The sequence below is a fragment of the Sturnus vulgaris genome, chromosome 4 (genome assembly GCF_052056855.1).
Source record: "Sturnus vulgaris isolate bStuVul1 chromosome 4, bStuVul1.hap1, whole genome shotgun sequence".
NCBI lineage: Eukaryota > Metazoa > Chordata > Aves > Passeriformes > Sturnidae > Sturnus > Sturnus vulgaris.
In genome coordinates this window covers 48,813,064-48,838,960 of record NC_142246.1, presented here as the reverse complement: position 1 = coordinate 48,838,960, position 25,897 = coordinate 48,813,064, and the positions used below count along the sequence as shown (strand labels likewise).

The window sequence follows — 25,897 nt, the reverse complement described above, 5'->3', positions numbered from 1 at the left end:
TGCAGTTACCCATATAAAATTTTGAGTGTTGAGAACTGCTGATCACTACTTAGGCATTTTCTCTGTCATCCCCAGGGAAGATGTCTAGAGACCGAGCTCTCAGAAAGCAGCAGCAGCTGAATAATTTGGTAGCAGCAGTGACAAAGCTCGCGAAACCTGGAGATTTGATTGTGGATTTTTGCAGTGGAGGGGTAATGTATATTTTTGTTTGTGTAGTGCAATTTCTTTCAGCTTTCATCTTTGCAGTTCTAGGTGGTTGCTGCCACAAAGCAAAGCAGAAGTGCAAATGCTGAAATTTTAGCTGCTTTCAAAGGGTCTCCCATCAATATGGGGATACTCATCACGTAATGAGTGAACGGCAAGGAACACTGAAAAGTGATTCAGATTTTGTTGTTTGTTTTTGTTTTCACAGGGCCATGTTGGAATTGTTCTTGCTTATATGATGCCATCATGTCAGGTAGATTTTAAATAAAAAGATTTCTGGTAATCATCTTAAAAAGATATGTATGTAGAGAAGACACGTAGAAGTCACAGTTGTCTCAGCAGAGGACATAGGTTTGAAACATGCAAATTTTTTAGCATAAAATGTGTGTGGTGCTTTCCAGAGAAGACAGAAGTTGTAGGGAGATATCAAATATTTTCAAGCTGATTTATATTGGCAAGTATTAAATGCCTCCGATTGTTCCTGGGTTTCCAGCTAACCATTTGGTAGATGTCAGACTCTGCCACAAGCGAGTCAGAGGTTTTCTCAACAAACTACAAAGTTTTCTGCTTGGTAATGTTGTACTTTGATTTCTCAGTATTATTTTGCCTTTCTCCTATGTTTGAAATCTAGGTGATACTCATAGAAAATAAGGAGTTGTCTCTGATCCGTGCTAAAGACAGAAGTGATGAACTTGGTTTGAACAACATTTGGTTCATTCAAGCAAATTTGGACTATTTTATTGGGACTTTTAACATTGGGGTAAGTGATTATAACTTTTCCACTTCAAAAGTTCAGTGTCTGATGAATTATTCTGAAAACAACTGATATACGTGGGAGAATAAAATTCTGTATGTCTTTACAGACTATGAAAGTAAATTAGATTAATGTCCTGTCTAGAATTTTGCAGCCCTGGTGAAGAATAAGGCATAAATAGTATTTTGTAGCTCTGTAAATATTCCTGTCATCTAGTTTTTTATGCTGTTAATAGAATATGAACCTCTGTGGTAAGGTGCAAGCTTTCCATGCAAGACTGGCTGCTCTTTAAATCATCCATCTAAAAGCCTGTTTTGACTGTAGCTGAGTATGGTAACACTGAAGGTTTGTGGTATATGAACAATACTGTTTAACCGTTTGGTTGGTTTATTTAAGAAAGGAAAGGAAATTTAGTGCAGGAGAAAGAGGAGAGAATAAATGATTTTAGCCTAGCCTTTCCAAGTGTAAATTTACAATTCTCTAGCTTTATTTTCTGTGCTACACGGTCATAGAAATCTCAGTGGGTGAACTAGAGAGCTATTTCAAAATATCAGGATCTCATGAATAATACACAGAATTGTGTGTGTGAAATGTTTAATAGTTGTTTTATGAAATGAGTCTCCGGTTTTGTAGTCATTGGAATTTCTGTCTGAATTTCTCAGGGCCGATTTTAAAGGTTAATACAATGTTAACCTTGTGGAGTTTTTATCTAATAAAATAAGTATTATATTCTCTCTTTCAAGTTTTGTGACAAGGGAGATATCAAAGTATATGTCAGAAGAGTTCACTTGGAAATTCTTTTTTTCTAGGCCTTAATTTCCAAATATCTGCATTAGTCTTCACAATTTTTTTTTGTTTCAGATAGTGAGTTCAATCAATAGGCTATCCTTTGTCTTTAATTTTATTTGGGATTTTTTCTTAATGAAATAGGTTCTCAGAAAGCCAAAGAAAAAATCATTTGATGTAACAGGTTATACAGGCCCAGCAAAGCTACTGGTTTATCTGCTGCTGTTTTATGGTCTCTTTTTCTGCAAGCAAAACAGAGAGCTTTGTTTTCTAGTTGGATAGATTAGGAAGTAACTATAATTACATTCCATGATAATCTGATAGCTGGATATTAAGTATCTATTTTTGATGTAAAACTAGTTTTAGTTTTGTTGTTAAATTCATATGAGCAGAAAATTTCATTGTGAAATTATTTTCTTGTTAATTTTTTAATGTTCTGCCTGAGACAAGAATATTTGTTTCCATCTGTATGCAATTACAGTTAAGTTGATGATTAATGGTCTCCTTAGCTGAGCTTACTGCAAGCAGGCTGGAAACAAAAAAGACTTCGTTTAAATCTATATCTGAGCGCAAAGTTTTTATCTTCCAGTTGCTCTACCTTGAAAAACAGCTATGAATCCTGAAACCTGAGCTGTGCAGTCTTAAACCTCTTCTTTAACTGTACAAGTATTTTGTGTGAACAAAAAGCAAAGCAAACAATGTACTTTTATAAATCCATGCTGCTGCATAAAATCAAAACTGTGCCTCAAAAACGTCCTTAGTTTAAGTATGTGCCAGGCCTGTTCTTTGAGGTACTGAGCACGTGGGAGGAGGCAGAGAAGGTAATGCCCCATTTCCGTGGTGCATTTGGTATAGATAGGAGAGAGAGAGAGCTGCCTGCGTTCCCTTGCAATACATTGAGTACTGCAGCAATTTACTTTTCTCTAGGAAAGCGGGAAGAATTTGGGTGCAACCTGTGTGTTGTCCAAGCATGTCAGTGCTCGCAGGTAGTTGTGTTCAAATGTTATTTTAGTTTTAGTAGAAGAGCCCCTCACTAAGAAAGAGAGAAATAAAAGAATAAGAGAGGGAAAAAAATTAAAGGAGGGCAAGTTGTATTTGATGCCTTCCCCAGCTCCAGTGTTTGTTTCCTATAGGTTTTACTCAGTACTTGAAAATCAAATTATATACATTTACGTATATTTTTTTCCTTTAAATATGACCTTCAGGTATATCTGTTTCTTCTCTTACTACTTAATTGAAATCCAGTTTTGACATATTTCTCTGTATTTCTAAATCCTTTTTGCTTGACAGAAACTTTTAACTAATCACCGCATAGTTTTTCTGTTACTATGTATTCCACAACTGTTTTTCTGGAGATTTGTTTTTAGTTTATTTGATATCACAATGAAGTGCACCTGCCTTTTGAGTACTTCTGGTGAGTGACCCTTCTTCAGTGTTGATTCCTTGTTAATGAAATAAACCATAAATTTTCTTCAACATAGATTTGAAGGAGAGGAATGAAAATCTGGAGAATTAAGGACCAGGCCTTTGGTGTAACAGCTTTAGTTGCAAAACCTTCCTCATGCATTTAATTAACTCAGTCAATCAAAAAAATGCTGGATCATATTTAGAATGTTCCAATGATGAATTTTCTTGTTTCCTTGGTTGTTGTTTTTCCCGTTGTAGGTGGCCCTGCACGCCTGCGGGGTGGCCACAGACATGGTGATTGAACACTGCCTCAGGGCACGGGCAGCCTTTGTCATCTCCCCCTGCTGCTATGGCTTCATTCAAAATACAGTCAAGTTCAAATATCCACGAAGGTAAACTAAAGCTTGCAAGATAAGCCCTAAAATTATCAACTTCAGTGAGGGAATAAAATCCTAAAAGAGTACAGAATTAATCACTTGAGGTTCATTGTGAGTGATTAGGCTAAGTTGATTCACACTTAAAATGAAACAGTTTCCTCGTATTTGTCAACCCATCTTCACAGGCAGATTAGTAATTCCTGGATTTTTTTTTCTGGATTTATGTATTCATTGTTCAGAAGACTTTATACAATCAGTATAGTAGATACAATATCAGTATGCAGACCTTCTACCTTAAAATCACAAAGTTAATAGAAAACTCATGAAAATTACTCTAAGAAGGGGAGTTGGAAGAAGATACCAGCAGTCAGTTTAAAGAAATGGGTCTGCCTTATACTACAGTTTACTGCTTGTGAAACTGCTTTGATTTATTCCCAAGCAGATAAGCTCTCCTGTGTTTCAGTTCAAATTTTTAATATTTTTTTCAATGGACTGTGTACGTATTTTGTCTTCAAATCTGCCTTGTGGGAGATACTAATATATATCCTATGCTTAAAAATTTTAATGTCTTTGATATAAATAAAATGTTAAAGTGGCAGAAAATACGAGGTTAAACAGCTTTTTGAGTCAGAACTAGGTGGAGGAAAAGCGTTGTGTTTTGGCTGGCTTTTTTTTTTCTGTTTATAAAATTGAGCTTTGCATTTTGGATGTCCAAGATGAATTAGATTTAATTCTACTAGGAATTACATGAATTACTTAAGTATGTATTTGCTAAAAGAAGAAACTGAAACATGCAGTTTTAAAAGAAATCAGCAAATCTAAAAAGATATTGTGCATCCATGTGAAATATTTTTCATACTTTTCTGTAATATCAAAGTGTTCTGGCACAGAAGTGTGTAGAAAGTAATTATTTATAACTTGCCAGTTTGATAACCTTTGCATTTAGCTGTTCTTTCTTAGTCAATTTGATATTTCCATCTCTTTCTGTTTTCTCTTTTGTTTTCTCTTGTGATGCAATAAAACAAATAAGTCTTCTAATGAAGAGGTAATAAAATTCCAAGTCTTCTAAAATTAGCAGTCATATAGTTTTTCTCAGTAGTTTTGTTTTAAATTTTGCTGGTTAATGTTTAACTTTTGACCAGCTAAGTTTTTGGAGCACAAAGACTGGAAATTATTACTTGGAAAATTTTTGTTGCTGTAGATGCTGCAAGAATGTTTGTGTTTGCTAAAATTTTGAATCTTACCTCATAAGTCTATGAAAAAACTATCAACCTGATCTTGAGTTACATTTTAGGGTTTGCTTTTTCTTTTTTTCTTATGTTATATGATGATAAAACATGATAGCTTGGCCATATCCCCATAGTAGCTGTGTTCTGTACTCAATTCCACTGTATAGACCCTTTAGTTTTGTGATACAAACTAAATGTATATGTGTATTATTAAATATATGTAAAGTGTTTGTGTGACAATGAAAAAACCACAGTAAGTATGTGTTAGCATTTATAATGATTGAAAGAGAGGATTTTTATTAATGCTAGGGAAAAAACACTAAATACACTTTTCTAATGAATTTGGAACTGTAATGGGTTTTAGTATTTTTTAATGCCTTTCTGTATGATACAGATACTGCTGTTTTCTTTAAAATGTATTCAAGTATGTAATGATTGCTTCTGTTTTCCACGTTTGCTGTTTTTAGATGTTAATTGAATTGATCTATTTATTTTTTTTCAGTCATCAATTCAAAGAAATTTTGTCCTACAAGGTATGTAAAAGGACAGAGGGAAGATGTTTATGTGCAGTTTCCTGTATTTCTCTGGGTCTTCTTATCAAATGAAATATAGGTGGTTATCTTCTAATTCTGAGGAGGCGCATGTGTTATGTGAAATGTTCATTATTAGTGCAGGTGTCATTGTGTTTTCTCTCCATCCATTTTAAAGGATTTTTTCTTCAATAAAATTAAATAGTTTCTCCACAAAAAAAAAAAATTGTCATAATGTATAAGTGAGCCATTCCTAAGGTACTTCAACTTGTATCAGTTAAAAATTACAGGATACCAGTTTGTTTAGGTGTTAAATACAACTGTTGTAATCAACATTGGATTCTTCCCTCTAATTTATGTCTAAAACATTGGACAAGTAAGTAAGATCTTAAACAGATCTGCAAGAATTTAATACAGTATTTTTATTTTAAATATTTTTTAAAATATTGTTCCAAATTATTTCTAAAGCATTAAACTGTGTTTTGACCCTGAGCAGCGGGGGTCTGTGGAGATAATCTGAGAGAAATGTGGGAGAAATTAACACTGAAGCATACAGATCTGACAGAGTGAAGGGTAACAGAAGAGTGGAAAATGACAGGAGCAGAGAGGTGAACAGCAGAAAACTGGTACTTATCTGTTAAGTTTTGTCTTGAGTTTAAACTAGTTAGTGATGAGCTACCCAAAATTTGAAGGTTAGAGGCACTTAATGTGGCACAGAAAGAACATGTGTCTTTTTGAGAGAAGCATGATTATATAGAAATTTTACTAAATTTACAGCTCAAATCCTAGACCGGATTCTTGGCTTTTAGAATATTGAAGTGATTTTTGGAGGTGCAGAATAATTTTTTGTAACAAAAATATTGAAATGAAGGAAGGTGTTTCTAATATCCAAATGCTTTTGGGGACAGTGGGCAGTGCAAAGATAATGTATGTGGCCGGAAAATAGAGATTATTCATTTTAATCCTTAAATTAGAGGGAGTTTTAAAAATTCAGAAAATCTTCAGCCATCTTATAAGACAAGTTCAGTTATCAGGTAATAAATGTCTAAAGATTGAGATTCCAAAAGCCACATGATGGATTTGGAGCCACCATTATTTTTTTCCCACGATTAATGTTCCTTTCAACGTCTCTAAGACATAATCTCAAGGAACTTGGGTTTCAGTTCAGAAAAAGAATTATTTACAGCATTATTAAGCCTGCTGATAGTACAGAGATATGGCATCAATTATAAAGTCAAGGTTGCCTAGATTAGGATAGTGCATATAATCTCATTGCAACTCAGTGAATTTTTTCTTAATCTGTTAATCCATGTAGATTTAAATCATGGGGTTTGTCAATACTGTAGAAACTCTGGAATTTTATTATTTGTATTGCAGGAGGGCACAGGAGTCAAAGATAAGGCTAAAAATATTGCTGTGCTTAGTAATGAAAGAGTCTATACAGTTGGTCTAGGCTGGTTGGTGCCTCTAATAATCCTAGTTATAAATAACTTTTGTTATGTATCTAGCTGTATGCGTTTTTATATTTCATATTAATAAATTCTTACAGGTTATTGGCTAGCAGCCAAAGTTGCCATGTGTTAGCCAGACATTGTCTGTGTCACCCACTCCAGTTCCCATTTTAAATTAATTTATCTTACCTTTCATTTTAGTGAGATCTAAAAAGACATCCAAAAGTCTGGCATTTCCAAAACTTTTTTGATGAGAACATTATGCTGTAATTCATTAGTTTATAGTTGCAAGGAATAAGGTTATGATAGCTGTAGATTTCTACTATGATATGTTTTGAGACTCTGTCAAGGAACAAGGAGAATTGGAAAGTTGAACCGTATAAATTTGCAAATACTGCTTTGGAAATTTAATAGGAATTGAACATGTGGATGTTCTAATAAACAAGTTAACTGTTTATTCACACTTTGGGAAGTTTCTAATCACTGTTTTAGAAATGTTTTTCTTTTTTCAGCCAACAGGGAATATGACAATCACTGTATCGGGGGAAACAATATAGTCATAACAGGCTATAGTTTATCTTTTTGGATCACTCTGTAAGAAGCTGTTCTGGTTTTGGGCAAATTTGGGGGAAAACTTTCAGAAGGAGCCCCCAGACAGCAAACCCCACGACTCCTCCTCCCCCACCCCACCGGGTTCGGGAAGAATTTCCTCGGAGAAGAGTGGGAGAAAAAACCTGTTTATTTAACAAGCAAGACACTCCCCAGCACAGGGAAAAAAGACAACACCAGCTGACAAAAAAACTCTTTCACCGTTCTGAAGGGATGACAAACTCAGTTTTTCTGGCGAGTGGTCGCTCAGTTATCAGTCTCTGGCGCTGGGGATGACTGCTGCAGGTGACAAAGTGTAGCCTCCCGGTGTTTCTTGGGGTTCCCAGGTCCCCGTCCGTTCAGATGGTATCCAGGAGAGGGAGGGGACGGGGTGGAAGAGAAAACAGTCCAGGGAAAAAGTTGGACTGCCTAGCTGAACTAACTAATAAGCAGAAAGCAAGGGCAAAGCGAAGGAAAGAAAAAGGCAGAAGCGAGTAAGCAGGCAAGCAAGCAGGCAAGCAAGCAAGCAAGCAAGCAAGCCGAGCTAAAACCTCTCCTAAACATAGACCATGGGGGAGGTGAGCCGGCTGATAACAAGACAAAACAAAGCTTCACTCTCAGAGTCAGTCCTGGAAGCACAGGACATAATACCAAACATAATCAGGACACACGATTGGAGATAGAAACACCATAACATCACCCTAGGACATTCCACCCCTTATCTCCATATTGTGAACATACTAAACAGCATGTAAAAACTTTAGCAAGTTGAAATTTCCATCTTTCACTTATTTGGACACATTTTCTTCCATCTTACTTGCTCAAACCTTCGACACTTACACATTTCCTTCTATTTTATTTGCTTAGACCTTTGACACTTACATATTTTCTTCTGTTTCATGCTGCCTCACCCCACAATTAGATTTCCCTGAGGCACACATCGTGTTGTTCCATTTTTTTGCATTACCCACCATGTACAACCTGGTCCTTGAGCAAAGACAATCCCACGAATGGGTTTGTCTGTACTCGGGGCAGAATTGATCCAAACTGCCTTCCCTAACAAACCTCTGATATGTGCCACTGGGACTTTGTTTTCATCTACTATATTCAGGGACTCAGACTGGGCAGGGCCCGTTCGGTTGGTGGAACCCCGGGTGTTAACTAATTAAGTGGCCTTTGCTAAATGCTGCTTTTAGTTTTTGAATGATCCCCCACCTAATGCTTTTAAGGTGGTTTTTAACAGTTCATTGTATTTTTCTACCTTCCCTGCAGCTGGTGCATGGTAGGGGATATGGTACACCCACTTAATGCCATGTTCCCTAGCCTAAGTGTTGATAAGGCTATTCTTGAAATGAGTCCCATTGTCTGACTTAATCCTCTCAGGGGTGCCATGCCTTCAAAGGACCTGCTTTTCCAGGCTCAGGATGGTGTTACGGGCTGTAGCGTGAGACACAGGGTAGGTCTTCAACTATTCAGTGGTGGCTTCCACCATGGTTAGTATATAGTGTTTGCCCTGGCGGGTTTGAGGCAGTGTGATGTAGTTAATCTGCCAGGCCTCTCCATACTTGTACTTGGACCACTGCCCCCTATACCAGAGGGGCTTCACCCGCTTGGCTTGCTTGATGGCAGCGCACGTCTCACAGTTATGGATAACTTGAGAAATACTGTCCATGGTTAGATCCACTCCTCGGTTTTGTGTCCACTTATATGTGGCATTTCTGCCCTGATGACCTGAGGCATCATGGGCCCATTGAGCTAGGAACAACTTTCTCTTGTGTTTCCAATTAAGGTTTATCTTCGACACCCTTATTTTTGCAGCCTGATTTACCTGTTGATTGTTTTTCTGCTTTTCATTAGCCCTACTTCTGGGAACATGGGCATCTACATGGCGAACCTTCACAGGTAATTTTTTTAACCGGGTAGCGATATCTTTCCACTCTTTGGCAGCCCAAATTGGTTTTCCTCTACGCTGCCAGTTAGCCTTTTTCCATTTTTCCAACCATTCTCACAGAGCATTGGTTACCATTTATGAATCGGTATAAAGGTAAAGCTTTGGCCACTTCTTTCTTTCAGCAATGTTTAAGGCCAGTTGAACTGCTTTGAGTTCAGCAAGTTGACTGGATTTACTCTTTTTTTCAGTGGCCTTTGCTACTCGTCGCGTGGGGCTCTATACGGCTGCTTTCCACCTCCGATTTATTTCCACAATGCGACAGGAACCGTCGGTGAATAGAGCATAGCGTGTTTTCTCTGCTGGCAGTTGGTTATATGGTGGAGCTTTTTTAGCCCGTGTTACTGGTTCTTGTTTCTCATCTGTGACACCAAAACTTTCACCTTCAGGCCAATTTGTAATTATTTTCAAAATTCCAGGGCGATTCAGTTTTCCAATTCGGGTGCGCTGTGTAATGAGGGCAATTCACTTGCTCCATGTAGCACTGGTGGCATGGTGGGTTGAGGGAACTTTTTCTTTGAACATCTACCTTAGCACTGGTAGTTGGGGTGCCAGAAGGAGTTGTGCTTTTGTGCCAACCACCTTTGAGGCTGCTTGGACCTCTTTGTAGGCAGCTAAGATCTTCTTCTTTGTTGGGGTGTAGTTAGCTTCAGACCTTTTGTAGCTCCGACTCCAAAATTCTAATGGTCGGCCTCGAGTCTTACCAGGCACCTTTATAAATCTCCTGCAGGCCATTAAAACCAAGCCCAGCCCGATGGATATTTTGGTCAATGCCCCTCTGCTACAGAAACTACGCATTAGGGACAATACCGGAGCTATTTCTGGATAAGCAAATAAACCCAGGGACCACAAAGGTATTAGGACTTCAAAAAACCCTAGGGACCAGAATCCCATGCAGGCCTCCACCCCAAAAGACATGAATTCCAACAACATAGCCAATAACTGCTCTATACCAACACAAAAGAATTTGAACCAAATTATTATTAGAACAGGGTTTTTTCCCACTTTCTCGAGCCCCACGTTGGGCGCCAATTTATTTGTTCTGGTTTTGGGCAAATTTGGGGGAAAACTTTCAGAAGGAGCCCCCAGACAGCAAACCCCACGACTCCTCCTCCCCCACCCCACCGGGTTCGGGAAGAATTTCCTCGGAGAAGAGTGGGAGAAAAAACCTGTTTATTTAACAAGCAAGACACTCCCCAGCACAGGGAAAAAAGACAACACCAGCTGACAAAAAAACTCTTTCACCGTTCTGAAGGGATGACAAACTCAGTTTTTCTGGCGAGTGGTCGCTCAGTTATCAGTCTCTGGCGCTGGGGATGACTGCTGCAGGTGACAAAGTGTAGCCTCCCGGTGTTTCTTGGGGTTCCCAGGTCCCCGTCCGTTCAGATGGTATCCAGGAGAGGGAGGGGACGGGGTGGAAGAGAAAACAGTCCAGGGAAAAAGTTGGACTGCCTAGCTGAACTAACTAATAAGCAGAAAGCAAGGGCAAAGCGAAGGAAAGAAAAAGGCAGAAGCGAGTAAGCAGGCAAGCAAGCAGGCAAGCAAGCAAGCAAGCAAGCAAGCCGAGCTAAAACCTCTCCTAAACATAGACCATGGGGGAGGTGAGCCGGCTGATAACAAGACAAAACAAAGCTTCACTCTCAGAGTCAGTCCTGGAAGCACAGGACATAATACCAAACATAATCAGGACACACGATTGGAGATAGAAACACCATAACATCACCCTAGGACAGAAGCCAAGGATTGGAGTCAGTCCAGGTTTTTGGGTTATGTGACAAGACTTTCCTTGGCTCTGGTGTGGTCCAAAGAGCTGAGAACTTGCTGTTGCAAAAAGCCAAGTTGTATTGGGTGCCTGAAGGCTGGGTGAGGAGTTGTGTGCTAACATGGATCTTCTCCCTCTCCTCTAAATCCCTCTTTTTCTTCCCAGGCTGTCTGTAACTGCTGCTTCTCTCCTAAGGGTGGCCACATTGTCCATGGCACCCATTCTTTGTGCTTCAATAGTCATGTCTGGGTTTAACATTTTCAACTCTTTTGTACTACAAGAGTAGCCACATTTGAACTGAGCTGACTGAGTGGAACATGTTTAAGGCCTAAATGTGTTATGACATGTTCTTATTTTGCTTCCATATTTCTTATGAAGCTGTTAGCTGGAAACCTTCATGTCAATGAGCTGTACTAGGGAACAAATATCCTTGCACCAAGATATTATAAATATATTTAAATGAGTAATATTTGTGTATCAAGCAATGATAATATTTTATTTTATAATATATGGGAAAACTTTTTGTGGTCAGGTCTCTATTTATGAATTGGATGGAGTGTACTGGAGGAATGACCATCTTGATTTAATATGAAGGTATTTTGTGCAGTGAAGACTTGGATTTTTATGGCCCTCTAAAAAAAGCTGGAGTAAGTATCCTTACTTCAGAATACTAAAAGAACCTGGACTGTACTTGGGTGAAATTACTCTCTCCACCTGTTAAAAGAACCAAATCCTTAAAATAATAGTTTTATATCAGACAAGAATAAAAAAAAAAAACTTTTTAATGCAAGACACATGTCCTTGTTTCAGAACTATAGCTCTGGAAGCTTTGCTTAGGAGAGCACTTTGTGGTGTTGCCCATTTCTGTTGTCTCCCCATGATGTTGTGGGAGACTTGGGAATGTTGTGTGATTCTAAAATGGTTCTGGTTTACTCTGCCCTGTACTGAGTATTGCAGCTGTCCCATAAAGCACAGCTGTCATCAGAGCAGTAATTCCACTGCCACACCCTGCAAGGCTCTTGCTCTCACCACCTGGCTAACCTGCCTTCCTTGGCTTGGCTGGTCTTTGAGGAGCCATTGTGCTGGCACGGATATTGGGCATTGAAGGCAGGTGAGGATGGGGCTCTGCTGCTGCCCTAAGCAGGGGCTGAAGTGCACCCTCCCCTGCACCATCCCCCTGGCTGACTGGACAGGGAGAAATTCTTTTGTATAAGTCTCCGCAGAAAATTTTAATGGGACAAGGTAGTTTGAAAGTAAATTGTGCTCCTTTTGATGGAGGAAACTTTCCTGTTCACAGCAGGTATTTTTTGCCTTCAGGATCTGAATGGATTTGGTGAGGCAGAGGAAGTTTGACCTACCAGCCTATCCTGGAATTCAAAATCACTGCTTGGGAGAAATGTTCAAGTCAACTATTAAAGAATTTTATCTTGGCTACTTGTTGATGCAGGGAGGCTGCTCTATTATGACTGTGCTAAAAGATGGCTATATTGCTTATCAGTTATTGAAGGCAAAATTAGTCTGCAGGATGTCTTTGAAGAATGCTGTCATGTATACATTGCATCCCATTCAGCTGCTGCAAAGAATTACAAAGTTTAGCAAGAAGCAAATACTCATGAGGAGAAATGAGGCAGTGATAACAAACACTTGACTTACACACGTATTTGCAGTATAAAAATTGAGATTTCCACACAGGTGGATTTAAAAAAAAATTGTCGTCAGCATGGTAACATTTCTGACACTTTTAAGCATTTAATCAGATTTTTCTTGATTAATCTTTTTTTTGTCATTTTTATAGGAGCACATGATCCTTTGCAGATTTGCAGATCAGACAGCTGTTCAACTTCCACCTGAACGTAGGCTAATTGGTATGAATTTCTGCAGCTGTTTTGTAAACCATCCCAGTAATGGTTTTACCTTGATACATAAAGGAAGAAGTAGGACATTTATGAATGGGGCATTAAGTAGATGTCTTCAGATAACAGTAGAAAAAATTAAGTTTTGTCACATTTCACCTCTTTCTGTTCTCACTACAGAAATGTTTTTCTTCCAAAATCATCAATATTAAAGAGAGAGTTTGCATTTTACTGTCTAGTATAATTCTTAGGATGGAAGTTGTAAACTAGCTTCCAGGTCAGAAAAGACAGAAGGGGCTAGGAAGTCTGAGGACTGCTTTTTTGGCTTGGAAGAAACATTTGCAAAATATATTAAAGCAGTACTAGATAATAAGCATAATGATTAAAAAAAACTTAATTTGAAGAATTGAGAGTATTTCTTATACTCGCTGCACAAAAAGAAAATAATAGAGGTCCTTTATAAAAGCTGACAATAAATTGAGTCTCGTTTGTCATCATCACATTATTTGAAAAAAAAAAATAAAGGTTAGTATTCACTTCCTAGTGTTGGACCCCATGCTGTGGACTGAAAATTGAAATATGACCCAAAAATTTTCTTTTGAGAGATTGTAACTTTTATCTGTTCTCAGTGTCTGAAACTGCCGGGGTTTTTTTCCACAAATGTAACTTTGAAGTGTTTTGCCTTGACCGTGTGTAAACTTGTAATAATAATATTGGAGTCTGTGGCCATTCTGTTCAACTAGCTATAGAAGGTGATTTTCTGTGAAACCACAAAATATGGGAGGATAGGGCTGCAAAAGGTAATTTGCAGAGTTCTGTTCTGGTTGGTTATATAAACTGGTAATTTCTCCCTGCAACATACAAATCCATACAGGACTGAGTTGGAAAGATTTCAGGCCTTCCCTTATTATTGTATGTTTAAATTGTCTCCAACCCAATTATTACCCCTCTCAAATCTCAAGCCACCAACAGAACTGAGTCCAATGAATTGAGAATAGTGAAATTCTTTTGTAACTAAGGAATCCAGCTGAGAAGAAGATAGCTCTGGTCGTGGGCTCACTGTGGACAGACAGAGTAGATTGGATTGAGCCCTGCATAAAATTGTGATTTCAGCTGCTCTGAATTACAAGGATACTGCAGGGTGTGTTGGTGCCACCTGCCCAAAACTTCTACAGGCTCCTGACCAGGATGCGTAACAGGGCTGGTAATGATACAGACAAAAAAAGTCTTTATATATTCAGGGAAGAGAGGTAAGCTGTTCCAGAGGGTAGTTTGGAATGCCAGACTCCTGTTCCAAAGGTAAACAGGATGTGCTCCTGTCTCTTCATCTCAGAGCCCAAATACATTTAACTAGACAATTCTGTCAAGAACAAGGGAAGAGGTAGGATCATTGTGGTTGAGAATGAAGCAGGATTGTACCCTGTTGACTTGAGGCTGTAACTATTAGTGATAAAACATTTCAAAGTAAAATTAAATTTTTCTTGCAATAGAGATTCAAGATGCTGAAAATACAATCTGAGGAGTCAATTCGGTATTTCAGAACATAATAATCAATTATAATGAGTAAAGACAAATGGTCTCATCATCTTGTCATGGCTATATCATAATAAAAAACTTCTAAGCAGAAAAAAACGCTCTATCCTTCCTGATTTTTTTTGTGGGTAAATCTGAAATAAGCTTATTTTGCATTACCAATTTAGTATGTTTGCTTATAAGTAGTTACAGTACTATGTCTCAAATAATTACACTGGATTACTTTCGGGTATTTTAGTCTATTGTTTATGTTCAATAACCAGAGATTTTCAGATTTTAGGTGAAAGTACAGGAGGAAAACAGTTGTGGTTATAAAAGGAGTAAAAGTTTGGCAATTCAGGGAGCTAAGGGGTAAACCAGGCATTTTTCTTCTTCCCGTTTACATTAAAGCATGCTTTTTTCTCTAAGTTTTGAAAATACTTTTAAATAGTTGTGCCTTTTTCCTTATATAAAGAGTTAATAATCTCCTCAAGGTCTTTGCTAAATGTGGGTTGCAGGTCACAGATGTGATTTGGAACATAAACCAGATTAAGATGTTTTTTAAAGTAAATTTGGAACTTATTTTTTAGATAGCTTACTGATGTGTTTTCCTAACATTGAGTATTTACATGCACGTTTCTGATAATGTTTCTACATTTTGAGTTTTTGTGCTCTCCCTTGCTCTCATTTTAGGAAAGCAGTGTATGGGACTTGTGGATCTGGATCGGGCATGGGCTGCAGAAGAACATAACTACTCTGTCCAAATTGTATCTATGGAGCCAGAGAGTTGTTCTCCAAAGAACAATATGTTTGTGGGCATCCCTACATAAGAGTATGAAACTTGCCTTCGATTTGAAGCTGAACATAAATCTTCAGTGAATAATGACTTTCAGCAGATAGAGGCAATGCTGGGAACCAGACGTCCCACATGTGTCTTGAACACATTGCCTTTGGAAAAGGAAGCAGCCCCCAAAGTCCTAAAAAGCAAACTGCATGCAAATCAACTTGTAATGTGTCATTAAGCAACTTTTGGTTCTCATACTGAGAAGTTTCTGGATCTAATGACTGTGCATGGAATTATATCCATCTGTAAAAGTTTAGAAAAAACTGTCTTTGTTGAAGGAAAGGTGATTTCCTTTTCAGTAAAGCTGTGTCTTGGCTGCTTGGAAATTGCATTCATGGTCAAAACAGCATTTGTGTTCATAAGCAGAGCAGTTATCAGCCAGCAGTACTGATCACCAGAGGAGCAGAGAAGATGAAATTCATTGTGTTACTGAAGATGGCTGTGCAACAGGTGGTGGCCTGACTTTGCTAAAGAATTCCATACTACTGTAGGAAGATTATTTTTAATAAAAGTTCATCAGAACACTTTGGGCCTCACTCTGCTTATTAAAAATGTATTCTAACTTGCCAATCATTTCTAAAAAAACCTTCAGAATTACATTTAAATATTATGCAAGGATTCTGTAACCAGGCATTAGACATTGGGTTTAAAGAAACCAAAATCTTCATTATCCATTGACCAGAAAGTAGGAGCTAGGCATGACAGATACTTCACTATTGCATTGGTAATAGAAGTGTATTGATTCCCATTTGTAAGAAACTTGCTGTCAGAAGAAATATTTAAGAGCAGTTCATGTGTCTACATACATAATCTTCATTGATTTTATATTCAGTTTAAAATTTGACCAAAGTTGCGGTGTGGAATCAATTCAAAAGATAATCACAGTTATGCTTCTCTAAAATGAAAATAAGCATTCTCCTGTGCTCCATTTCCCCCCTAATTTTAAATCACCTATTGACACAAACATAATGGAAGATAGCTCCTAAAGAGATTTTTACTGCATGTTTGGGGGTTTTACCCATCTGTGATTTCTGCCATGTTTCAATTTAAATAATCTGTTGAAAACAGTGAACTGAATTACAAACAATAGGTATTGGAGCAAAAAAAGGATCAAAAAATATTTTATTAATCATTAAATTTAGATATCTAAAGGATCTAAATGCTTGGGGATTTTTTTAATGTGAACACATGGAAAGCTATCCACTTATTTAAAAAGCATGAAAGTGAGCAAGTAGGAATGAATTCCTACCTTTAGCATGAGTTCTTCCATAGATAATGATGGAATACTTTTTCTGCGGCTATTTGTGGTTACAGGAGTAACTGGAGTTTTGAAGAATGTATGGCAAATACAAAATACATGGTGATACCAGTTGTCTCCAGAGCTTTCTGCAATGCTTGCCCAAAGGGAATTCAGTTTCTAAATTACTGGAATGTCAATCTGAACATTAGTTATGTTAAATTAGTTTCCTGGAGCAGGCAAATGTCTCTTTATGACCGTTTTGTGCTGAAGGAAGAGCTCATCAAGGTGAGGCACATGTTGGAAAGTGTGCTGTTTACAGTAAGGGTTTTCATACTGCTCTGCTCCAGGCAGTGGGTAGCAATATGAATGGTTTAATTATGGCGGTGTTGAACATTTGGCATGGCCTGATACAATGCAATAATACAGAGCTTTCAGCAGAGTGAAATTCTTACATGCTCTTACATGCTTCACATTTTCTACAATATCTGTATTGATAGTCTGTAATATTTTTTGGATCTATCTGAAAAGAAGGAATACATTTGGGATGTGCAAAAAGGAATATGTGTGTGACTGAATAAAAGATAAAAATGGTTTTTCTAACAGGCAAAACCAGGATTTCTTAAAAAGAGAGGTGGAAAAAGAACCTTATTTGGACAAATGTCCAAGAGGTTATTAGGTGCTTCAGATGGTCAAGAAAAGCAGGTAAAGTCACACAAAAATCCAAATACCAATCTGTTCCATTTATTGGTTCCTATTTTATTAAAGTACCTGTTTTCATATTAATGACAGTTTCCCACAGGTGTTGCTTACTTGTGACTTAATTAAATTATTTTGTATCTGCAACCCTATAAGGAAATAGGCTTCACAGGAAGAAAAGGTTTATAGAAGCAAGGGAGAAAGCCTGCAAAAGTAGTGCTTGTATTTATATGTATGATGATATCCCATTTTTTTCTTGGATGAGCCAAACTATACAAAATGAGTTTCTGACAAATTTTTTTCCTTCCCAAAATCAGGACTATTTTAATTGCATCACACAATATCCATCATCTTGATGGCTTACAGGATTAGTGTGACTCCATTCCATTTCTGATAGTGGTGTGAACTTTTTGCTATTGGTATCAATGGGTTCTGGTTTCTTCTCGGGAGAAAAGAATCTTTCTCATGCCCAAGGATGGAGTTATGTTACTACAAATAGTAAAGCCTGAACTATACTTCAGATGAGCTGATGTTTATTGAAAACTGAAGAGAAGCAGATGAAAAAAAAGTATAAAAATCAAGATTTGCAGCAAGAGATAATATCTAATTCACCACAGATTAAATGGCTAAACTGTGGCATGTATTTTCTCTAGAAATATGAACTCAATTATACTAATTTTTAGATATGTTACTTTGCCCTATGTTTCTATATACATAAATAGTATGGAATTAATAGATCCTAAAATTGCCTAAACAAGATGACTAAACAGTGTGGTCCTGGTGAGTGAACAACTGTTCTAGCTGCTAGTTATGCAAGGAACTATCTTGATGTCCAAGGTGCTTATCTAAATACTTTTTGTGTTTTTAATTTGTCTGGCCCACTGGGACTAGCTATAAGGTGAACAAAATGCTGTCCTAGCATAGTCATGATTTTCCGTTATCTTGATAGTCTTCTTTTACATTTTTCTTGTAGCCTGTATGCTGGAAAAAGTAACTTTATAACAGGAAACAGATGACCAAGCCGAAGGTCCTGTGTGTGTTAAAAGTTAGTCATCATTGTGGACATGTATCCTTATTTGTGGTTTTTCATTTTTGTCTTTATTGTGTTATTTATCTGCTTATTCAGCCATATTTCAAGAGGTATTAGTATTGCTGTATTTAGGCAGGGGTAGTACTAAACAAGGGACATTCCTAGTAGGTTCATTGTGCTCCCTAATTTTTATGTGGATTGATCTTAAAAAAAAAAAAAAAAAGGTAAAATGTTACTAATATTCTGATAAAGCTATCCTTTGATTTTTGCTATTAATGAAAATTACATGAGTGGTCAAAATTACTCAAAGATAATCCTTAGACAAACACATATAAAATTACTTACTTTAAGGTGGCCATAAATTTTAGACTGATGTTTTCTGTTTCTCATTACTGCTATACTTTTAACTACTTGGTGGATGCAATGATAATAATCAGAAAAGTCTTTTTAAATAGCTGTATTCCTAGGTGACATGCAATGCCAGGTATTCTCATTGAAAAGAGCATTTAAAGAAACCATTTATTGTCAAGTAAGTTTGATCTTAATCAACCTGCAATGAAATGGCAGTCAGCTGATTTTATAATAGATTTAAATAGATTTTAGTAGGGCTCAACACCATCAGCTGAGGCAATTTTCTATAAAAAATTTGGTTTAGGTTAGGAATTAACCCTTTCAGTGTGTGTGTATATATAAACAATATAAAATTTTTAGAAAATACTGATCTAGAAAAGCATTGATTAGCAAAAAGTAACTGAAGACTTAAGCACTGATTTCAGGCTTGGTGCACAGTTGTCAGCAGAAGGAAAAGCACATTTTCCTTTAAGCATAATTGAGTACTACTTTCTTTGCTTTTGCCTTGGATCATTTGCCTGTCATAACAAATTCCATTTGTACAATCTCAGTCTAAGTTCCTGTGGTTTTATTACTATTTTTATCAAAATTGAAATGCAGGTATCATGCATTTACCTGTCTATATGTCTAGTGTTACTTACATGCCTCTAATAAAATGAAGAACACCTCTGAACTTTCCATGCTCAGATCTGCACTTAAACTACTTGGCTATCAAGGTTTCAGTTTAGTAGTTCGTGCTTAACAAGTCAACTATCATTAAAAGAAATTCAATTTTCTAAGTCAATAATACATTAAGATTGTATACAAGGAGTAAAACTGAATGCAACTTAATTTTCTTTGCTTGTAGCTTTAAGAATTTAAGAAAACACTTGAATTTTAAAAATAGATAAGGGTGCTGAGGATAGTTTTATAATAAATGGCTTAGGTCAATTAAAACAATAAAAGGAGAGGACACATTATCCCATTATTAGCCTCTAGAAAGATGATCAGCCAATTTCCACCGTTTTCTGTCTCACTCGTAGGACTTCAGGCCTGAAATGTGTTTTCCTGCACATGAAACCTGAGAGCAAAACAGGAGTGAGCCTCGGATGGCTGCTGTCCCTGTCCCCACCACAGGCATGTGCCATGCCTTGGCAATGTGAAGCTCTTTCAATCTTGTTTTTCCCCCTTGGTAACATGGGAGTAATGTCACTAATTTTCTCTTAGAAAACAAAGACTCCAAGTATTCATGTGCTATGTTGGAAAGAGTTCTCTGAAAGCCGTGAGATTTATTTGATCCATAATAGTGTTTCTTCCCAACCTTGAATACCTGAAATTCTTGCTGTAGTAATTTTAGACCTTAACTTTTCCTTATTTTACTTTACCAGGTTTGCTGTCTGTACTCTACACTAATTCCTATTGCTTCCAATATACAGGGGCAAAATAATTAATTTTTTATGTCAGACATAGCTATGGAAAATAAATACGTGCTTAATGACTGAGGCTCTGAGTGTCTTTGCACTGCAGCTGAATCCTAATGACAGTGTTCCAAAACTGGCACAATAAACCAGTGTGTTAGGTGTCCTCATTTAATGGGTGGGGAAATAATCTGAAATACTTTTAATCAAATATTTCTGGATCTGGATGTTGCCGTATTTCTGCAATCCACAGCAAGGCTTGGAAAGCCCCAGTTTTTCAGACAAGTTTGTTTCCAAGTGCAAAACAAAGATCTTTCGCTCCTGACCCACACCTCTGCCAGCTGCAATATTATCAGATAACGTGGTGCAGTTAAGGAGAGCAGAGGATAACAAGCTTAGGATGACAAGCTTTAATTTTTTTTCTCCCAGAGGATGCACAGGTACATAAATTCACACCTGCCCCAGGGATGCAGAAACCCAACTGACATTTTCAGTGTCAGGATTCCTTCTCCTTATATTTTGGATTTAATTTAACACCTGTGTGGAGGTAAAAAACTGAGTGTGTGCACAAAGCACCACCATAGCTGACCCAGCCCTGCTGTTTTGGAAAGGGCACTTCTTTAAAAAGCTACATGGGAGAAAGGCAGAGATGTGTTTTACAGACTACATATAGCACAGGAATAACTTGTGTAAAATTTCTTCCAAGGATTATATGGGGCACACCCCACCAAGGGAAAACCCACAAACAGCTCATTCCATCCCTGATCTGAAGGCAGAGGAGACCTGGGGGGTGTTTGAGCTTTGAAAGCCCAGACCAGAGAGGCAGCTTATTTGCATTTTTCATTTCTCATATTCAGTGCTTTGGGACTCGTACAAGGTGCTTAATTATTCATATATTAAATGTGTAATTGGAATTACTTTAACATCTTAGCATTTTTATATAAAGCATTAAATCTCCTTTGGGATTTTTCAAAAACTGGAAAAGTCATCTCCACACATTCTTCAACAATCAACATCTTGTCAATTACCCAAAAGCAACCTTTTTTTGTAATTGTAATAACAGACATTTTTGTAAGAAATGAGGCTCCTCGTGGAGGGCATGAGATGAACACATCCTTGTGCTCTCCCCAGCACTGGGTCAATCCCCACCATTGTCCCCACACCAGAGAGCACCCAACGGGACCAGGGGCTGAGGAGCATCCCTGCATCTGGCATGGCTCAGATGGGTTCCTGCTGCTCCAGGAAACACAGGCCGTCCCTCTGAACACAGGTCCCTTGGCAGAGTGGCTAGAAGGAAACCTGAATATTAATTCTGCTTTTTCTGCTCTTTCACCTTTCATAGCAGAGCAGGGCCTCGGGAGGATGGTGCTGTCCCGGGGAGCAGAGCAAACCTCCTCACCCCGTTGGGAAATTCTGCTGGAGGAGTAGTGCAACACCTGGCAATGTCAAGACCTCAGAGACTTGAAATAAGGACCGGAATTGTTAGACTTTCAACAGTTTGGAAAAAAATACCAACAAACTTATGATTTTGTTATAGTTGCTGTTTACTAGGGTTAAAGTTGAACCAGTCCCGTAAGAGTTAAAGCAAAACAATGTAACAAAGCTGGAGGAGGAGGGTTAAGGAAGGGTTTAGGTTGTTTTTGACTGGGGCAGGTGTGGTTCGGTGGGTTTCTTTGAGCACAGAAGGCGGCAGTGATGCTCAGGGTGCCAAGGCTGAGGGCAGTGGGAGGTGCAGCCCTGCCCTGCTCTGGCCCTCAGGCCCCAGTACAGAGCCGTGTCCGGCTGTGCCCAGCACAGGCAGCATGTGCCTGTGGAGCAGGGACAGAAGACCCCTGGGCACGTGTGGAGGCCTGGAGCAGCCATCGTGTGCAGCCAGGCCGGGAGAGCCGGGGCTGTCGAGCCTGGAGAGGAGCAGGGTCTGGGGAGGCCTCACTGCGGCCTGCCAGTGCCTAAAGGGGGCAGGGAGCCATGGGGGAAGGGGAAGGGTTGGACTGGAAGGGGAGATTGCATCAGGATGAACTGGGATGGTGGTGAGACATCAGAACAGGCTGCCCAGAGAAGCTGTGGGTGCCCTGTCCCTGGAATGTTCCAGGCCAGGCTGGCCAGGGACCTGAGCGCTCTGATCTAGTGGGTGGCAGCAGAACCAGGTGATGGTTGAGGTGCCTCCATGGCGTTCTGGAACTGCATGGGTGAGCAAAAGCGACACTGGTTACCTGGGCATGGAATGTTGGAACCGGTTGCCAGGGGCACTGCTGCTCCCATGGTTCTGTTGACACGGAGTCTGTTGAGCCAGTTGATGGATTCTCTGCTGTGCAGCAGACACGCAGCATCCGTCTTCTCCATCCCGGCTGGGAATACAGAGCCATTTGCTGATATTTGTGAGCAAAACTCTGGAGTGACTGTACAGGTGAGTGCAGACAAGTCCTGGAAAGGCTTCTGCTGCTGAGGGGCTGGGCTGGGCTGCAGGATGGGCTGCACGTGGGCTCAAGTATCAGAGGCACGGAGTTCCCCTGCTGCTTTGGACAGCAGGTGGAGACTTGGGAATTGGAATCTCAGGGCATGGAGGTGTTCAAGAGGTTTGGCATTCCAAATAGATAATCAACCTTTTACTTTTCTGATAGGTTTGAAAGAGCAGATTTCTGTAACTCCAAAAAATCTGCAGTGGGCCACCTAAAGGAACCTAAGGGACTGATCACATCCCTGGCATTCCTTTATTGGTGTTTGTCCCACTTACTTTGCCGGTGCTTTTGGATCACAAAACACCATGAGCTCAGTAAGTACTTTGCTACTCAATGCAAATCTGATTCTTGAAACATTTTCCAAGGTACTTCTAGAAAGGATTTCAAGACTTTGTGGCAAATGCATAGGATCAGAAGCCTTTAAAAGCTTAATGTAACTTTATGTTCTGGAATACTGAAGGTTTTGAATCTCTGTGGATGTTAGCAGTAGTTCAGAAATGCTTATAGTGTGAGCAGCGACCTGATAGAATTGGGAACTGGTCTTCTCATTTTCAAGCCATTGGAACAGGCTCTTTCTTGGTGAGGCAGCTTGTCAGAGATTAGAGGTGATGTCTTTCCTCTGAGGTGATGTGCTCAAGTGGAAATCGCCCATAGCACTATTTGATGCATATTCCAGCCTTGCAGGAGTGTTTTCTGTATCCTTGTGTGCTGGCATTGGTGTTGTAAAAACCAAGGCCCATGTTATTATCACTGCCACAGAAAATGCTAAGGCTTTGTTCTCTCCCAGTGTCGGCGAAAGCGCCCTGGAGGAGCAGCTGATTCCAGACCAGCTTGGAAACGGAGCCGGCTGCAGCCCTCCAGCACAGCTGGAACTTTGGAGAGAGAGCCAATCGAACTTGAGGAAAGTGGTACACCTGCTTTGGATCCTGGTAAGAGCAGGAGCTGTTCTGGAGGGTGAGGACCTGCTGGCCATGTGCTTCTGCCAGTTTCTAGGCCCTTTAGTGGTGGGAAGGGAAAAGTTGGGGGTGAGGAAGCACGTGGTATGGAATCCCTAAACAACAAGGCTTCTGACAATTGTTTTGGTTTGTTACTGAACTCGCTACATTGGCTGCTAGTGGGAGGTGAGCTGAATAGCAAAGGTCCTCAAGTGCTGCTCAAACATCTGAATGTGTGTTCTGATGAGCTGGCAGTCACTGCAGCTGCCACAGTGGAGGTGGCAAGCTGAGTTTAGGGTCACCCAAGCTGGAGGAAGATTAGGAAACGTTTGTCATTAGCTGTGGCCCATCTTTCAGGGGAACATGTACACATGGTTCTGTCAAATTAGGATCCCCTCTATTGTCAACAGTGTTTTTTCTCCTGTGTGCTAAACATTGCCCTAGGTGAGATGATTCATCTGTTGGTGTGAACCTCCCAGAAGTTGTTGTCATGCAACAGAACTTGTGGGGAGCTCAGCTGTTCTTCCTCTAGTGTTTCCCCTTCAGAGGAGAGGGCTGGCAATGCTCCCCATGGACTGTTGAGGGCAAAGCTTGGGTGAAATTTTGGAGATGTTTCTGAAAACAAGAGACTCAGGGCACAGTGAATTCAACCTCAGCCTGTTCCACAGTGGCAGACCATTTCATTCCTCTGCAATCTCTGGTCTTCATTCTAACCTTCTCTTTTTTCAGCTGGTGGACAAGGTCTCACAAGCCAATCTTCTGTGCCTGAAGTCGTCGTTGTGCTTAGTGATGATGAGACTCCAGTGGTAAGTAGTGAATGGTACACTCCTCTCCATCTTGCATTCAAATTAGTTTCCCTGCCTTTCTTCTGGAATCTTACTGAGTACCCAGAGCTCAAAGGTAGAAAGATGGCTCTGATTTACCACTTTAGACACATTTCCCAGTCCAATACAAACACACTCATGAAAAGAGCAGCATGCCTAAGAATGGCTTGAAGAGAGTTGGTGAACAAGCTAAAAGAGGTTGTTGTGTCAGTGATTTAAAGGAGAGCAGAGGAAGTCTTGGGCTTCCCAAGTAAGAAGTGTTTTATCTGCAAGATCAGTTGAAGGTGCAGCTGTTGCTGTGGTGCAAAACGCACCTGCAGCTGACCGTAGTACACACATTAATTCCATTTCTTCTTCCAAGAAGTCTTTAAAAGGGTCACACTTGGGATTTTTTCATTTTCCCCTACTATTTTTGAAGGAATATGCTTTGATGCAGCCCACAGTGCAGTGTATCTGCTCGAGCTTGGGATGCCAGTGCTGCTGTGTAAAGCAGAAATGCAGCAAACATAGCATGGGAGTTACACCCTGACTGGCCTGTTCCTGACCATTTGCAAAGGAAAGGCCTCAGATTTTTCAACAGAATTCGCATGATCCTGCTCCCATTGCACCAAATCCAAGAGCAGGGTTGGGTGTAGTTTTTTTTTCTCTTCAATAGCTGTTCATATAGGAAGTAGTGTTCAGGCTATCACAGGTGAATTTGCCAGTTTGAGGGAGACAGGGAGAAAGAAACAGCTCAAGTCCAAATTCGTTTAGGGAGCTGAAATAGGGGAGCAGGAAGTACAGGGTTCAGGTGGTTCTTAAGTGCCTCCATCTCTACCCCATTTCAGGACAGGGAGCAGAGCCAGCAGCAGCCACATCTTTCCAGAGCATCAGAGAATTCAGCTGAGCCACAGGCAAGAGATGATGAAGAGGAACCAAGGAAAGATAACGTGTACATGAGAGACTAAGTGATTATCAAAACTCTAATTTCAGCTATGTGGTGGAAAGAGGTTTTGGCCAAGCTTTTGGGTTCTGCTTAACTTCAGACGTGGAAAAGAGTGGCCTGCCTGGAAGACATTAAAAGAAACCCAGCAAAATCCAGCAGAAGCCTTTCTTCTCTGTGAAGCCTTAGCTTCTTAGAAGCTGTCTATGTAACACTGAATGGAAGAGAATGGCTTGATGCACTGAAATGCTTGCAGTACATAAAAATTCTTGCAAGGATTGTGTTTCTGGGCCGGGATGTTGCTTAATCCAAGTTGGGGATGTTTTAAGTGTACCACCATTTTTATTTGTTGGTAAGCCTTGGTGCCCAGTGAAATAAATGGCTCCATGCTTAACTGGCTGAATGTTGTTCTGCTTCTGCTCTCTCTAGTTATTGGATGCTGTATGATTTTGATCTTCTGTATTGGTCAGATGACGACTCAGAGGTGAGGATGCACATGTTCTTGTCCTTTCAGCTCTATGGGAGGGAAAGGGGCAGAGGGGGAGCTGCACAACTCACTTGTCTTAGGTGGGTGCCACGGGCAGCTGCCTGGAAGCACAGCCCTTGCTGTGGGAAGCTCCAACTTGCACATCCCTCCTAATCCTTTCTTCGTGGTGTCCGTAGAGGGAGAAGCCCTTGCCAGGATGGCCCTGGCTGATCTGTGTGTTCCTTGTAGTTCTAGCATTGAGTGACAGACTGCATATACTCCAAGTCCTGCTTGCCAAGTGCCAACAGAGCAGCAAAGTGGAATTCTTTACT

At 39.6% G+C, this 25,897-nt stretch overlaps 1 protein-coding gene and 1 long non-coding RNA gene across 12 annotated transcripts in view; both read left to right on the top strand.

Annotated features, from left to right (window-relative positions):
* The window catches only part of GSTCD (glutathione S-transferase C-terminal domain containing), a 51,138-nt gene extending 35,369 nt beyond the window's left edge, over nucleotides 1-15,769 (top strand). For 2 of the 11 annotated variants that reach the window (XM_088163870.1, XM_088163871.1), the window contains exons 6-13: nucleotides 76-191; nucleotides 413-457; nucleotides 836-964; nucleotides 3,410-3,543; nucleotides 5,260-5,290; nucleotides 9,184-9,228; nucleotides 12,832-12,901; nucleotides 15,095-15,769. In XM_088163870.1, coding sequence (XP_088019996.1) covers nucleotides 76-191; nucleotides 413-457; nucleotides 836-964; nucleotides 3,410-3,543; nucleotides 5,260-5,290; nucleotides 9,184-9,228; nucleotides 12,832-12,901; nucleotides 15,095-15,231 — 707 coding nt within the window. In that variant the 3' untranslated portion in view covers nucleotides 15,232-15,769. Of the gene's footprint in view, nucleotides 1-75; nucleotides 192-412; nucleotides 458-835; nucleotides 965-3,409; nucleotides 3,544-5,259; nucleotides 5,291-9,183; nucleotides 9,229-9,465; nucleotides 9,549-11,568; nucleotides 11,684-12,831; nucleotides 12,902-15,094 lie in introns of those variants that run through there. The other 9 variants (XR_015803303.1, XR_015803302.1, XR_015803304.1 and 6 more) reach the window with 9 other exon arrangements.
* Nucleotides 15,770-22,674: 6,905 nt separating this feature from the next.
* LOC148224007 (uncharacterized) lies at nucleotides 22,675-25,582 on the top strand. Its single transcript, XR_015803567.1, has 3 exons — nucleotides 22,675-23,347; nucleotides 24,083-24,159; nucleotides 25,005-25,582. It is a non-coding gene; the product is annotated as an uncharacterized LOC148224007 (long non-coding RNA).
* Nucleotides 25,583-25,897: the final 315 nt, after the last annotated feature.